The sequence below is a fragment of the Alosa alosa genome, chromosome 11 (genome assembly GCF_017589495.1).
Source record: "Alosa alosa isolate M-15738 ecotype Scorff River chromosome 11, AALO_Geno_1.1, whole genome shotgun sequence".
NCBI classification, from domain to species: domain Eukaryota; kingdom Metazoa; phylum Chordata; class Actinopteri; order Clupeiformes; family Clupeidae; genus Alosa; species Alosa alosa.
Window position 1 is genome coordinate 16145377 of NC_063199.1, and position 13667 is coordinate 16159043.

The following is a 13667-nucleotide window of genomic DNA, read 5'->3' on the forward strand; positions in this document are numbered from 1 at the left end:
AAAAAGCACAGATTCTAGAGCGCTCTAAGATTTTTGCTGTAAAGTAACACCAGAGACGGTTGGTAAAGTTCAGAATCTTTGGTAACACTGTTGCATTGTGTTGCCTTGTCTAGAATGTCAGACAGCAACATCTAGTCGCCTCGTTTTTTTTTTTTTTTTTTTGTATTAGGGTCCTTGGGTTCTGAAGAAATGGAGAAAAAAGAACAGTGATTTTCCTGGTGTCAAGAGTAGAGTTGGATGCCTTAAACAGGGCCTTGGGCTTTTCGGTAGTTTAATAACTTAGTAGCCTAACATCAACATTTGCCTACTTACAGACATTTTGTGGCATGAAGTGGCTGCCCTATCCATAAAATAGGCTACATAATTGTCAACATGGTTTATTTTGACATCTTGAGACTTTGAAGCGATGGAGATAGAAAATGATCGAAAATTGATTAGCCAACAATATGCCTAGTAGGTTACTCTAGCCTAGTTGACACCAGGCCCAAATTCCAAATTTGCCGGAAGTTCGTCTGGGTTTCCCAGGCTATATGCCTAGGCTACCTACCATCCTTTTTGTCCATTGAGTAAATGGTTAAAAGGTCAGGTAGCCTACACCTAATGGCTCAAAGGTTACTCTGTTATCTTAACATTTCTAGTGATCGACTGGTCATAGAGATATTTTCGCTCTAAGACGTTTTACATGTCTGGATTCAAGATGTTCGAAACAAAAAACGGATGGAATATCTCAGTGGCCGGTTGTGGTTTTATGGGCATTTACTATATTGGCGTGGGGAGCTGTTTACAGGAAAGAGCCAGTTATTTACTTGATGGTGCTACCAAGATCTGCGGAGCCTCGTCGGGTGCCTTGTTTGGGGCGGCAATTGTATGTAAAATATCAATGGGTACGTATCGATGTCACTGAATGAGCAGAATAGAAATAAGATATGTTAGACCAAAGGTTCTCATTTTTGGGGCTAAGACACAGTAAAGGTCAAACCAAAATGCCATGGCAGACCGACTTATGGTTAATGATTATGAAGTAGGCTATGTCACACACATTATTATAAGTAAAATGTTATATATTTTTTCTATACAGTGTTCATGAGCAGAGCCAACAGCCATAGGCTATTATGCTCACATACTATAGACTAAGCTGCATTGCATAAAATATTTATTCTGTAGCCTTAGCATGCTCTATTACTATATGATTATGAGCCTGTATAAAAACACATTTGGTTCCTCAAAATTGCACGGCACACATCCCTTTGTCTCACAGGCAAACTGGTTGAGAATCCAACGTCAATCAGCCGTATCAAAGCTGAAAAGTGGATGTGTTAAAAATGGCAGTTAGTGTTTCTCACATGTAGCCTATGTCAACCAAAACTTCATGTAAAAGGGAAAACAACTTTACATTGGTAGAGGTTAACAACACATTGCATTAGCATTGGTAGGCTATGTGCCTATCACTTGAATTGACTATAGGTCAGTCGTCATTGCTCACCTAGTGCCCATAGAAAACCAGTTGTATTTGCCAAACCCCAAAAATCCCAAATTCTGATTCAGGGGTGGGAGAATTACATCACCCAAATAAATACCTACACTCCGCCTCAAGAATTCTACCTGAGGAAAATGTCCATGTTGACGCTGGTGGTCTAGGTCGTGGATGTACATTTACCTGTATAGGGCTGGGACGGTATGTTTTAAGCCTAAACAAGAAATTACCGCGGTTCCGTGGTATACCCCCAAAAAAAAAAAAAAAATGGATTATGGATTATGAATTGTGTGCCGCCACAGCCAATTAAACTTTAGACAGCCGCAGCAACTTCAAAGACCACTGGACCAAATGCTTCAGACATGAATGAAAGAAATAAGTAGTTTATCAACAAGGCTATCACGATTTTATAACTGTTACATTCATGACTCTTATGCTAATGTTACAACAGTAGGCTACCGCACGTTTTAATGGTTGTAGGCTAACAAATGTCCTAGACCTACATGTCGCTGTTAAGTTAAATTCTTAACAAACTAGAACATATTTTGTAATTCTTTCATGAACTATGTATGACTCCTTTCTGGCCTAATTTCACAGCTTTCACGTTTAACAAATCGAGTTTGAACGGAGAGAATAGAAAAGTGTTACGATTGTGCCAGTTTAGGCCGGGAGCCACGTATACCCCTCAGGATTTTTTTTGCTATGTTTTTTTCACTATGATTTCCTGTTAGCCTATACCCTGGGCCATAACGAGTTGATAGGGACAACTCCCAACTCGGCCCCGTTTGGTCTCAGGGCCCAAAAAACCCCGCTGATTGAAGGCCTTTCTCACAAACGATGAAAACAAGAAGGCACTCATTCATTTACTACTGGATCACTGGAGCTCCCAAGATATGATGGAAAATGTCCTCCGAAGGCCTGTCGTTTTCATAGAGGCTGGTCACGCCTACAGGGTAGAATGTAATGCTGGAGTTGTGTCGAAGGAACTTCTCCCGGAGATCTGCTCAAAACACGAAGAAACAGATGTTAGGGTGATTATTTACATGCACTACATCCAGACTAAAATGCCTCACATCAGGACAGTTAGAGTCAGAGCAAAAGACTCAGACATTTTCTTCATTCTCCTGTATTATGCCAAGTCATCAACTGTCAACATCATCTTTGACATGGGAGATAGACTAATTGACATCAACCTCCTGGCTGAAGATTATTCGCAGGAGCACATTGCAGCTCTTCTGGCCCTACATGCCTTCACTGGTGCTGACTGCACGTCAGCATTCAAAGGCAAAGGAAAGGTGCGACCAATGAAAATACTGAATCAAACATCAAAATTCATTCAAGTTTTTGCAGAAGTAGGAAACTCATGGGATCTTGATGAACAGCTCCTCAATGGTGTTGAGGAGTTCACCTGCCGCTTGAATGGATTTTGTTGCAGAGTGAAAAGCGTTGATGAAGCAAGAGAAATTAAAATAAAGAAGATGTGTGGGTCAAACCTTCGGATTCGTCAGGGTCTCTCAATTGACCTATCAACTTTCCCACCATGCAAGAGGGTCCTCAAACAGCACATCAAACGTACAAACTTTCAAGTGTGCATCTGGAAGAGGGCCCATGAGCATTACCCAGAGATCCCAAGTCCACTTGACCATGGGTTTCACATAAACACAGATACTGGGAAGCTTGAACCACTATGGTTTGAGGGTGATGTAATCCCAAAAGCTTTAATTGATGTCTTGGCAGAGGAGGACACGGATGAACATGACATGACTGATGAAATCCATACAAATGTGGATGAAGATGAGGAAGATGATGATGATGATGATAATGATGATTATTAAATGATGATTGAAAGTTCTTATTCACATTCTACACTACTGCTGTACAATACAAACCATTCCTTACATACATTTCTCATTTGATACATTCCTTTTGTGTGATAGTACCATGTGTTGCATCCTGTTCACAGTCCACCAATAGGTGGTAACATTAGTTATTTTTGATGCTATTCACTTCATACTTTCATTCATAGCCATTTTCAAGTCAAGGTCAAACACTTTAAAAATATGGTTTATGTGAAATTGATGTTCATAATCCCATATGAAATGGTAATGCCTGAAAGTGTCTGAATGCCGGCCAGGAGGCTAGTATTTTCGGATAGGCTACAGTGAATAGCTTTGGACATAGCAGCTGTTGTACTCTAGCTAGAAAGGTCACCTTGGACTTAAATTGAAGCTCATGAACTTGGGTAGTTTTCTATTTACATTTGAGGGACAATTTGTCAGGCGGACAAGCATTTTTTGGGCTTTTTGGGTATGTTAAAGATGATATTTGACAGAAGAAAAGCACCAAGTCCTGAAACATTTTTCAGGTTGGTTCCCCTATGTGACAGGGTGATCCATGTAAATTTACAGGGTTCTAGGACCATTTTTGCAGTTGCAGTACCTTAATATTTACAGCTATATAATTTCGCCTGCAGATTTTCCTTAAATGATGGTTTTTTGGGCCCTGAGACCAAACGGGGCCGAGTTGGGAGTTGTCCCTATCAACTCGTTATGGCCCAGGGTATAGGCTAACAGGAAATCATAGTGAAAAAAACATAGCAAAAAACATCCTGAGGGGTATACGTGGCTCCCGTATGTTCCCGTAGATGTTTTAAGGGCCCCCCACTTATTGTTGTATATGTGTTGGGGGTTGATGTGATTTCCTGTATTCTGGTGCATTTTGGGGATGGCCAATACTAAATTTAATCAGATTCATAGCCTCCATCCTGATTTGTTGATATTGAGGCAATGATTCCATGCAAAGGCTTGGGCTTCAGGGCCCCCTGACCCCTTGGGCCCTGAATGACGGTGATGAGCTCAGACCCGCGGTAGGGGTCACGTAACCGCGGTAATGCGGTTACCTTCCCAGCCATATACCTGTACTTAATGGTATTGTTGTTCCATTTCTCTTTGCCCAACAGGAAATGTTCATGAAACCTAGTGTTACCTTAACCTTACACTATGCACATTGCTTTTGTATGCCAAGGAATTGTTTTCAAATTGGAACTAGTAAAAGTACAAATGTAGGAAGTAGTACAAATACATATTGGCAGGTACATTTCTTGTGATGTGCAATCAAACAGGCAGCTCTGATAATCAAATAAAACAATGATTGCAGCCACTGATAACTGTAAACCTATCCTTAAGGCAAAACCTGTGCCATCATGATGGAGATGGCCAGAAAGGCCAGCAAGCGACGTCTCGGTGCTTTGCACCCTTCATTCAACCTGCTCAAGCTTGTCAAGGACTTTATGGTCCGTGAGCTACCAGATGATGCCCATCTGCTCGCCAGTGGCAAACTCTGTATATCCCTGACTAGAGTGTCTGATGGAAAGAACTTGCTGGTGTCCCATTTTGACTCCAAGGAAGACTTCATGCAGGTAGTGGGGAATGTATCAATCAGATCTAAATAACATGACCCTAAAATTAAGTTACATAACCCCATGACTCACATTTATGACTCATGCTCACTCTATGCAGATTTGTTTTGTTTGAGGAGATATACTGTACATACTGTCTGTGTTACTTAATCTGATTACCATTGCATGTATTCATATTTTGTTTGCATATTGCTATCATGTTGAATGTGTATTGATTTGTATGTCTAGGCTCTCATTTGTAGCTGTTTTTTCCCACCGTTTTGTGGCTGGATGCCTCCCTCCTTCCGTGGCAGAGTAAGTTTGAGAGCTGTTCTAGCTTGGACGATAACAGACTGTAAAAGATAGCAACAAGTTATATGATAGCTTTTCCTATGATTTTGAAACAAAGCTGCTTGATGTTTTCATAACATTATTACTCTTTGCGTTGATAAAAAATCGAAACACTGTTTTTCAGAAACAGCTAATTGTTTGAATGGCCTAGATATGGTGTTTAAATAAGTGGACAGTTTTAAGACAGTTAACTTGAGGGAGAAGTCTGTTTGGATACTGTGTCTAACGACAGCAGTCTCGCACCAATGCTTTCTTATCACATCTCTTCAGCGGTACATTGATGGTGCAATCAGTGACAATCTGCCCTTTTGGAAGCTGAAGAGCACTATAACTGTCTCGCCATTCTCTGGTGAGAGTGACATTAGCCCACGCGAGAGTCCATTTTACTACCATGAGGTCCAGTACAACAATGTCAGCATACATTTGAACCTCAACAATATGTATCGGGTGGCTGGTGTTTTCCTGCCCCCACAGCCTGAGGTAATTATTTTTACTACTAGTATAATTTTACTGTTAACACAATGCACATACCTACTGTACAGTCTATATTGTTCATACAGTATATCCATATTTATTCTGCTCTTATAATGTTACTGTTAAAACACTGCACATACTGTAAACCATGCCTCTTGCTTAACTGTCTATACTGTCTACACTGCACTACCTGTTTATACTGTTTACAGCGCACTTTTCTGCATTTTGCACTTCTGGTTAGAAGCTGAATATTGTTGTCTCTGTACTTGTACTCTGCACAATGACAATAAAGTTTAATCTAATCTAATCTAATCTAAAAAGGAAATGCAAGTTATTTGTTGTTGAATGTTCACCTTTAACAGCAGTTAAGTAAAGATAGGGATGATCTACCTTAGGTGCTGGGACAAATGTGTCGAGATGGATACAGAGATACACTACAATTCCTACATGGGAACAGTAAGTGTGAGCCAGATGTAAATAATTGCTTTATTTATCATTGGTGTTTTCCATCAGCTAAAAAAATGTTTCTCAGACCTTTTGAAGATGGACCCACTACCAGAACTGTCTTTTGCTGAGGTCCCTTTCACACCCACGACCTGGAATGAAATGAAGCAGCTGCTAGACTCTGAAAATAAAGAAATTAATTGTAATGCCATACAGCAGAAAAACAGTCATGTTAAACATAAGCAACACTGGCAAGAGGAAGAGACTACAAACGTACTTCCCGTTCCCATTGAAAAAGGTAAAGGAGAGAGCTGTCTTCTCCAGAGCATTATCTGATCCATTAAAACACAATGCTTACCGTGTCTGATGTGAGCTGCTTTGTGTATGTTCCTTAGTGATTTCTGAGTCATGTAAGGAGATGGATGGTCCATTTGCCGCAGCAAGAGAGTATGTTTTTGTGTGGGTGTTGGTCGAGATCCTGATGCTGTGCATTCTGCCTGTGGAGTTTGCCTTTGCCTTTGTTTACAGGTATGGTGGCAAACCTGTCCAGAGGGCATGTGATTTTAAGGGCTGCCGTGTTTTGAAAAATCTATTTGACTGTTGGAACAGCAGTCTCACTTGGTAACGCTGTCAATCATTTTTAGTATATTTTCACATAATGCTGTACAGTATTTGTAACTCGACATGTTGGCATAGCAGACTGATCGAGTGGGCCCCAGAGATGACCTCAGATTTGCAGTGGATGTGCAGTCTAACCTGGGACCTTTGTAAATTGATACACAATGGATACACAAACGGGTACAACAATTTCCATCTAACACATGATTATGAGTTTTCTGAGATGAGTTTCCTACTTAGTTCAGAGAGGATTTTAAAGAGATTGTTTTTCTTCACATTCTTTGCAGAAATGAAGTCCAACAGAAGAGCAGTCATGTGTCTTGCCTTGATCTACAGACGCTTTCCTCTCAAAGTCTGTCTGAATGGGATGACTCAAATGTATCACCTCTGTATCCTAAACCACTATAGTATAGAATAGTACATTTGTCACTAGTCACATTATTTGTATTTGCCTTTGTAAATAGTTGATTCATACTCCACCACGGACTGATGGTGTTGATTAAATGACTCTAAAATGTAGCATGCACTAAAATGGTTTGTAAGCATCAAAACAGTATTATGAGTAACTGTTAAAAAAAAAAAAAAAACATTTTGATTGACAGACTAAAGACAGGGGAGAGAACAGTTATTTGTGTGTCAATTGTGGTAAATTATACTGAACACATTAAATTCCTACCATAATCTGCCATGCTCACATCTCTCAGCTAGATTACTACTCAGAGGCTTCTGATTAATCACATTTTTAAGTAGTAAAAATAGTCCAATTCCTTTTTTAAGATAAATTATCCTGGCACTCTTTTAACCACAAAAGCAAACAGAAAAACATATTGCCTCACACAATCCGCATGAATTGAATAAAACACCATAATCACTGCAATTACTGCAAAAGTGTTTTAATGAACAGAAATGAAATACAAATAAAAGAGAAAATAATAATAAAAAAATAGCACCCATACTGTATACACACCACAAAAGGCTTGTAATCTAAACCAGTCTTCAACAGTTTGTTAAATTGTACCTGGCAATGATTATCAGTAAACATGGGCTCTAGTTCAGAAGCAGTAAAGTGGTGTTAAAAGGTGTCCATTCCACAAAAGGGCATCTAAATATTCATTCAGTTTACACAGACCACCATGTGCTATTTGTGCTTGTATATTTTATTTCATACCTTTATTTAACAAGAGATACAATTAGAATACCATCCTTGTTTTGAGTGCTGGCTTTTATGCACTACAAGAGTCTGGACGTAGATTCCGGATCAAACATCTGATGAATATTTGGACACACTCAAGCAGGCTTGGACAGACTTAACGGCACATTACACTTCCAGAACACAGCCCAGTGCTTCAGAGACTACCAATCCAGCCATGTGTGTTAGACTGCAGATGTATTATTTCTTTAGGGATAAAAGGCAACCATTCCTTTAAGACTTCCTAATACCCTAGAGGCCTTGGCTGATTACACCTTCATCAATTCAAAAATTCACAAAATTAATCTATATTTTATTTCACTACAGTTACAGTTGTCTAATTGCATAAACTAAGAAATATGAACACGATGTTGTGTTGTACTTGTAACGCGTCACAGAAATGTTCAACAGCATAAACCTTTATGCTTCAACATTTTCAGCAACCAGCACATAAACAAACTCAACATGAAACAGTCATTTAAATAGTGAACATTTTCCAAAGAGCGCAACACAATCAAGTACTATTCCCTGATTTATGATAACATTAAAAATATAGCAGTGCTGAACCAGCCACAAAGGAAACAAGATGTAATTTCTACACCAGTATGAGGTGACAACTGAAGTACCATGCCAATCCAATGTAACATTACTTCCGTAGTTTAAAAATGAGAAAACATTGTTTTCATTCATTAAAAAAGGGAAAATATTTTTTTGCTGTTTAAAAAAAATTTTTACTTACCATTATCAAAAACCCAATGGTTTAAAAATGTCTGCACCACTCAACAGAAAAAAAAGACTACTTCCTAAAACCAACTAGTTTAAATTCAAGGTACAAATTGTGGAATTCATACATTTTTTTCAAGGTAATTTCTGTTAAAAAGGCCATTTGTTTCCAAGAGTCTTCAGCTGGTGTACTGAGGTACAGATCATTGCAAAAGTAAGGAAAGAGGTTGAAGATGGAGTTGATACAGCCTCTCTCAGTCTTGGGCCCTTATACCCCACTCTCCATTTAGGCCCATCATACCCCACTCTCCATTCAGACTCCAGGAGACTCCTATTTGTCCAATAGATTTGAAGACAGTTCCAGGTTTCATGAAAACCCAGCTTGATTGAACGCTCACATAAACGGGACCCACCAGGTCAAGAGATACTCCATTCTCAACAGGAGAGCACCATTGGCTATTCCTCGGAAACGACTCACAAGCAAACCGCTATTCAGTCTGGTTTTGAGCCGATCCGATTTCAGTTTCGGATTATGAGGTGCTTATGTCCGGTATCTGATCATCAAAGGTTTGAGTCATCCACCCGCCGTCAGGGACCAGTCCTGCTGCAGGCGGAGTGGAGGGCTTCTCTGCAGAGTCTGTAAATGGTCAGGCAGAAACAGTGTGAGACACGAATGTGTTGCAAACTCTGACAACGTCTGTGTAAATTGGTCCTGAAGAGTTGCACTTACCCATCTCTGCATTAGACGGTACATTAGAGAAGGTGCAGTGACCATTGCTCTGTCCTGCCTCAGCTTCATTACCGACCCCTGGCTCCGCATACGCGCCTCCATAGGCTGCCTCGTAACCTGGGTCATACTGCTCCTCTTTGACAGCCATCTTCTTGGCATCCTCTGTTACCACGCACACATACGCACACGCCGCACAATAAGAATATGGCAGATAACAATACAAACCACACCAATTTCTACATCCACAATCACATCATCCTTACCTTTGGCCAATCCCAGGTCGAAGCTATAACTGACTTCTTGCACTTCTTTTGCCTTTGCTTGACCCTTCAGTTGATCTCGTAACTCCCTCAGCTTGATATAGAAGTGCACTTTGTCCTGGGCGCGTGGAAATTGTGCACACCGCGCACTAGAGGAAGGCATCAGGTACAAGGCCTGCAAAGTGTTGGTAGAAGGCAATGGTTATAGAAGGCGATGCTTTTTTTTTTTTATCAAAATACATAAAAGTAACCTAAGCTTTTCTTAGTTGTCAGGCAGATATTTTACCGTTTCACAGTCAGGAATCTTTTGAGGCTGCAAGCCAAAGTCAAGCTTCTTTGGCTTCTTCCCAAAGATCTCCCTGCAGAACATCTCAAAGATACCTTTAAAAGATTGATATTAGAAAGAGATATGTGAACACAAACACACAGTTACACCTTCAAACAAAACAAATGAGGGCAAGCCTCAATTTGCATGCAATACTTAAGACTTACATTTTCCATTGAATACTGCTATGAGAGGCTTGAATATCTTTAGTTTCTCAACCAAAATTTTGCCTCCTTCCCTGAGTTCTTTGCTAAAAAAAGGAAGAAAGAACAAATAATAAACACCCATATACAACGCAAAGGAATCTACTTCAGCAAATTCTTCCTTTGAAAGCTCCTTTAGCACTCACGTTGAGAGATCTTTACTTCCTGGGGTGGCCCTGGCTACCATGTTTGTGAAACCAATTCCATATTTCTCGGGTAAGGTCTCATCAGCCATGTGGTTGAGTAGCTGATCTGTGAATCCGGAAAGGAACAGGCACTTCCCTAGTAAGGGGGAGAAGAGAGAAAAAAAAAAAAAAAATCAGCACCTTCCCAATTCACTGCCATAATTTGCATGAAGGACTAGAAGTTGTTACCTTCCGAAAATACACAAAACTTACAGAAATGGTTTCCTGGACCAGGGAACCATCTTCCTATGTAAGCTGCCATTAGTCCAGGGTTTATTCCAATCTTGAGTAGTTTACATGAAACAAACACACACAAATACATTTTGATCATATTTACAGCAACCCTAAACATTCAGAAAAAGTCCTTATTAGGAAAAGTTCACATTGCAGAACTCGTATGAAGACCTGCTGCAAACCACCCGGCATAACCGGAATAGTAATTCATGCCATCATTATCCATATGCGGTACACATCAATAACAGATTGTTTTTGCCCCTGAGGAGATTGTACTGAAATGCTATCTGCAATATAAGCCAACTGAGCCGTTAGCATATGCAACTTACAATCACATAGTCCAGATTCTCCCTGAGGATGTCTGGAAGTGTCTTGGTCATAACCTCCTCCTCAGACATGCCTTTGAATCGATCCACTTTCCTCTTCACTTTCTTGAATGTCTCATCGATCTTCTCCTGACCACCCTCACCCTCTGTGGCACCCTTATCCAGCTTGGCCTTTTTAGGCTTTGGGCCTGGTTTGGCTTTTGGTTCAGACTTTGCTTTGGGCGCTGGTTTAGGCTTTGGCTCCGGTTTAGCCTTTGGCTCTTTATTAGCTTGACGCCCTCTCTTGCCCTTGGCTGGTGCTTCAGAGGGGAAACGACAAATTTTGATGATCAAGTCAATAATATGTAACTCTATAACACATCTGTGAGCATCTCAGGCATCAGGCATGAGTCTTAACTATTCAAGGCATCTCAACATTCTAAATAATTTTGTACTGGTCAGTTAAAACAAGAAGATGCCCACCTGGCTGAGGAGCTTGTTGGACCATGGCCAATGGGTGGCCAGGCATCTCCATCATACCCCCATTTTCCATGGTGCTGTCCATGTAGTGTGCACCGTTTGCCAAGTGAGGGTACTGGGACTGTAATGTCTGCAGGTGCTGCTGTGCAGCCTGTACCCTGTTTACACAAGAACACAAACCATTTCCATGAACAACACTGACAGAGCACAACTGCTTAAGAACGGCCATTTCTAAATTTCCTCCGGCACTGTGAAAAACATGTCAATGTCAGAAATAATCTCACATGTTTTCCTGTAAAAAGTACAGAATGCAGTATTTGTTGACAGCAAAAGGTATGCACAGCCTTACTACAACAATGATGAGTGGGAATTAAAGACAGGTTGCATACAAAATCATCAGAAAACATTTTTCAATGTTCTTTTGAGTATTAAAAATGTAATGCAAGTCTAGAGGGATTTTTGATGACAACAAAAATACAAACTGCACCTAAGAGACCTTACAAACTCACTCATGTGAATAAATGAAATGTCTGTGACAAAATTAAAATCGTCTGTGATATCAAAATATGCTACTTGAAACACTTTTTCCTATCCTCTTAAAGTGGATATGAAAGTCTGTGCTAATGGAGTAAAACAACAAGAATATGGCCAATGAATGTGGTAGTATGTATTAACATACTACAATTAACCCAAATACAATCATTAACATCTGCATAAAAAACACGACCAAGAACACCCATTTCTCAACTTTACTCTTTTCAGATTCAGAAAGTGGGTAAATGTAATCTATTTATGAGTGCACATAAGACCTTTCCAAAGAATTGGAAGCCAAATGGAGGGAACTGCACGATCCTGTGCCACTGGTTGACAAAGGGGTGAACTCACCAGTTTTGAAGATATTCCGAGGGGACAGGCACAGATCCATAACGCCTCTCTTCCATCTTTTAAGGGGGATGTCAAATTAGTTCATATAAGTATCACTGTGATATTGCAAAATTAGAGGGAATAAACTAATCCTTGGAGTGGATCATTATTATCTAGAAGATGCTTTGATTAACGTTAACGTTTTATCAAGTTGCTACGTCAACAAGCTACATTGCTTATGTCTTAACTGAGCAATTTAGGCAAATGGGGTTGTACTTGTCTATTAACTCGTATCTGAAAACAATATAGCGCATATTGAAACAAATTACCTAAAATAAGTCCTCCGTCTTTTTAAAAGAGCCCTTTCTAAACACTGCGAGTCACAGACGACATTAGCTTTAACTTCTCGTAACGTCATGTCCTCCATTGATGCTGTTCGCTAATTTCGGCTAACCTAGCATAGACAACGAAACAGTGAGTAAACGGACAATTTACTTAGGGGTTTCCGATTCTTAACGAATACAATATCTTAATGCCTAGTTATTTCTATTACCAAATGTTAAAGGGCCTGAGTACGTTATCTTTCCCACCAGTGGCATAGTTACTTGAAGAAATGAATGGGTTTCCATAATGATTTAGCTAACACCAGCTAGCCAGCTAGCTATTTTGCTTACTAGCAAGATAGCTCAATGGGGTCACCAATAATAAAATTATACATACCGTTAAGCGTTCAACACTACTTGTTAATATACATGCAAAAAAAACCCAAGGTACGATTCCTTAAAATGGTGTTCGCTTTGGGAATCCTGTAGCGACCAACAACCATACAATTCAACAAAGAGGCTGAAAGGAGCAAATCAACTTTGACACGAAGACGTACCAAGTGAAAAACAGGGTATAATATTTCCGGAAACATGATCATTTTTGCATTATAACGCTGTAAGAATAGGGGCAATGAAATCCTTACTGATATAATAGTAAACATATATTAATTTGGAAATAATGACAAAATCTATTTTTTTCCCCTCTAAATTTGACCGGCGGACTGTAAAAACACACACACACATTTTGATCTTGGTTTGATCTAAACAGACGTTCGAACTCGTGGCTCGTTTGTCATTGGTTACATTATTGCATATTTAAGTAGGCAAGTGGAACCTCACCACAACCGTGATGGACGGTTCCGAATGCAATTTTTTTGCAGAAAATGTTCAAGAGGTACTAGTTCAAAAATTGAGCATGTCATTAAAATTACATCATCATCCCATGCCCCCTTTTTACCACATACAATCTACAAAATAGTAGCCTATTTTTTTTTTAGAGATGAGCATGTCATGTTTGCCATCAAAGCCAAAGCTTTTTGTATTTAGAAATAAAATATGACTATGGAAAGGTTCTTAAGGCAGTCAGA

The 13667-nt window shown here is 39.7% G+C and overlaps 2 protein-coding genes across 5 annotated transcripts; one reads left to right on the forward strand and one right to left on the reverse strand.

The window, feature by feature from the left end:
- The first annotated feature begins 157 nt into the window (after window positions 1-157).
- LOC125303859 (patatin-like phospholipase domain-containing protein 2) lies at window positions 158-7413 on the forward strand. Of its 3 annotated transcripts, none has more exons than XM_048257804.1 (9): window positions 158-884; window positions 4660-4892; window positions 5121-5186; window positions 5493-5702; window positions 6092-6152; window positions 6229-6438; window positions 6536-6668; window positions 6837-6938; window positions 7046-7413. In XM_048257804.1, the coding sequence occupies exons 1-9, from the start codon at window positions 683-685 to the stop codon at window positions 7164-7166; spliced, it is 1338 nt and encodes a 445-aa protein (XP_048113761.1). In that variant the 5' UTR covers window positions 158-682; the 3' UTR covers window positions 7167-7413. The 3 variants fall into 3 exon arrangements, with proteins under 3 accessions (XP_048113761.1, XP_048113762.1, XP_048113764.1); XM_048257805.1 differs by having other exon boundaries at window positions 6840-6938; XM_048257807.1 differs by lacking the exon at window positions 6092-6152 and having other exon boundaries at window positions 6210-6438.
- Window positions 7414-7635: 222 nt separating this feature from the next.
- LOC125303860 (G/T mismatch-specific thymine DNA glycosylase-like) lies at window positions 7636-13124 on the reverse strand. 2 transcript variants are annotated; one of them, XM_048257808.1, is made up of 11 exons: window positions 12977-13120; window positions 12278-12333; window positions 11396-11550; window positions 10937-11232; window positions 10587-10656; window positions 10335-10470; window positions 10153-10235; window positions 9947-10041; window positions 9664-9835; window positions 9401-9562; window positions 7636-9307 (listed from the first exon to the last, which is right to left on the reverse strand). In XM_048257808.1, exons 2-11 carry the CDS (start codon window positions 12331-12333, stop codon window positions 9201-9203), a joined length of 1332 nt encoding a protein of 443 aa, XP_048113765.1. In that variant the 5' UTR covers window positions 12977-13120; the 3' UTR covers window positions 7636-9200. The 2 variants fall into 2 exon arrangements, with proteins under 2 accessions (XP_048113765.1, XP_048113766.1); XM_048257809.1 differs by lacking the exon at window positions 12278-12333 and having other exon boundaries at window positions 12977-13124.
- Between the last annotated feature and the right edge of the window lie 543 nt (window positions 13125-13667).

Excerpts from the sequence above, each read along its gene's own strand:
- LOC125303859 (XM_048257804.1), top strand. The coding sequence starts at position 683 with ATGTCTGGATTCAAGATGTTCGAAACAAAAAACGGATGGAATATCTCA. Across the intron at positions 5,703-6,091 it reads TCCTGCCCCCACAGCCTGAG|GTGCTGGGACAAATGTGTCG; the intron begins GTAATTATTTTT and ends GATCTACCTTAG. Across the intron at positions 6,439-6,535 it reads TCCCGTTCCCATTGAAAAAG|TGATTTCTGAGTCATGTAAG; the intron begins GTAAAGGAGAGA and ends TATGTTCCTTAG.
- LOC125303860 (XM_048257808.1), bottom strand. The coding sequence starts at position 12,333 with ATGGAAGAGAGGCGTTATGGATCTGTGCCTGTCCCCTCGGAATATCTT. Across the intron at positions 11,551-12,277 it reads TCGGAATATCTTCAAAACTG|GGTACAGGCTGCACAGCAGC; the intron begins GTGAGTTCACCC and ends TTGTGTAAACAG. Across the intron at positions 10,657-10,936 it reads AGAATCTGGACTATGTGATT|ATTGGAATAAACCCTGGACT; the intron begins GTAAGTTGCATA and ends AAACTACTCAAG.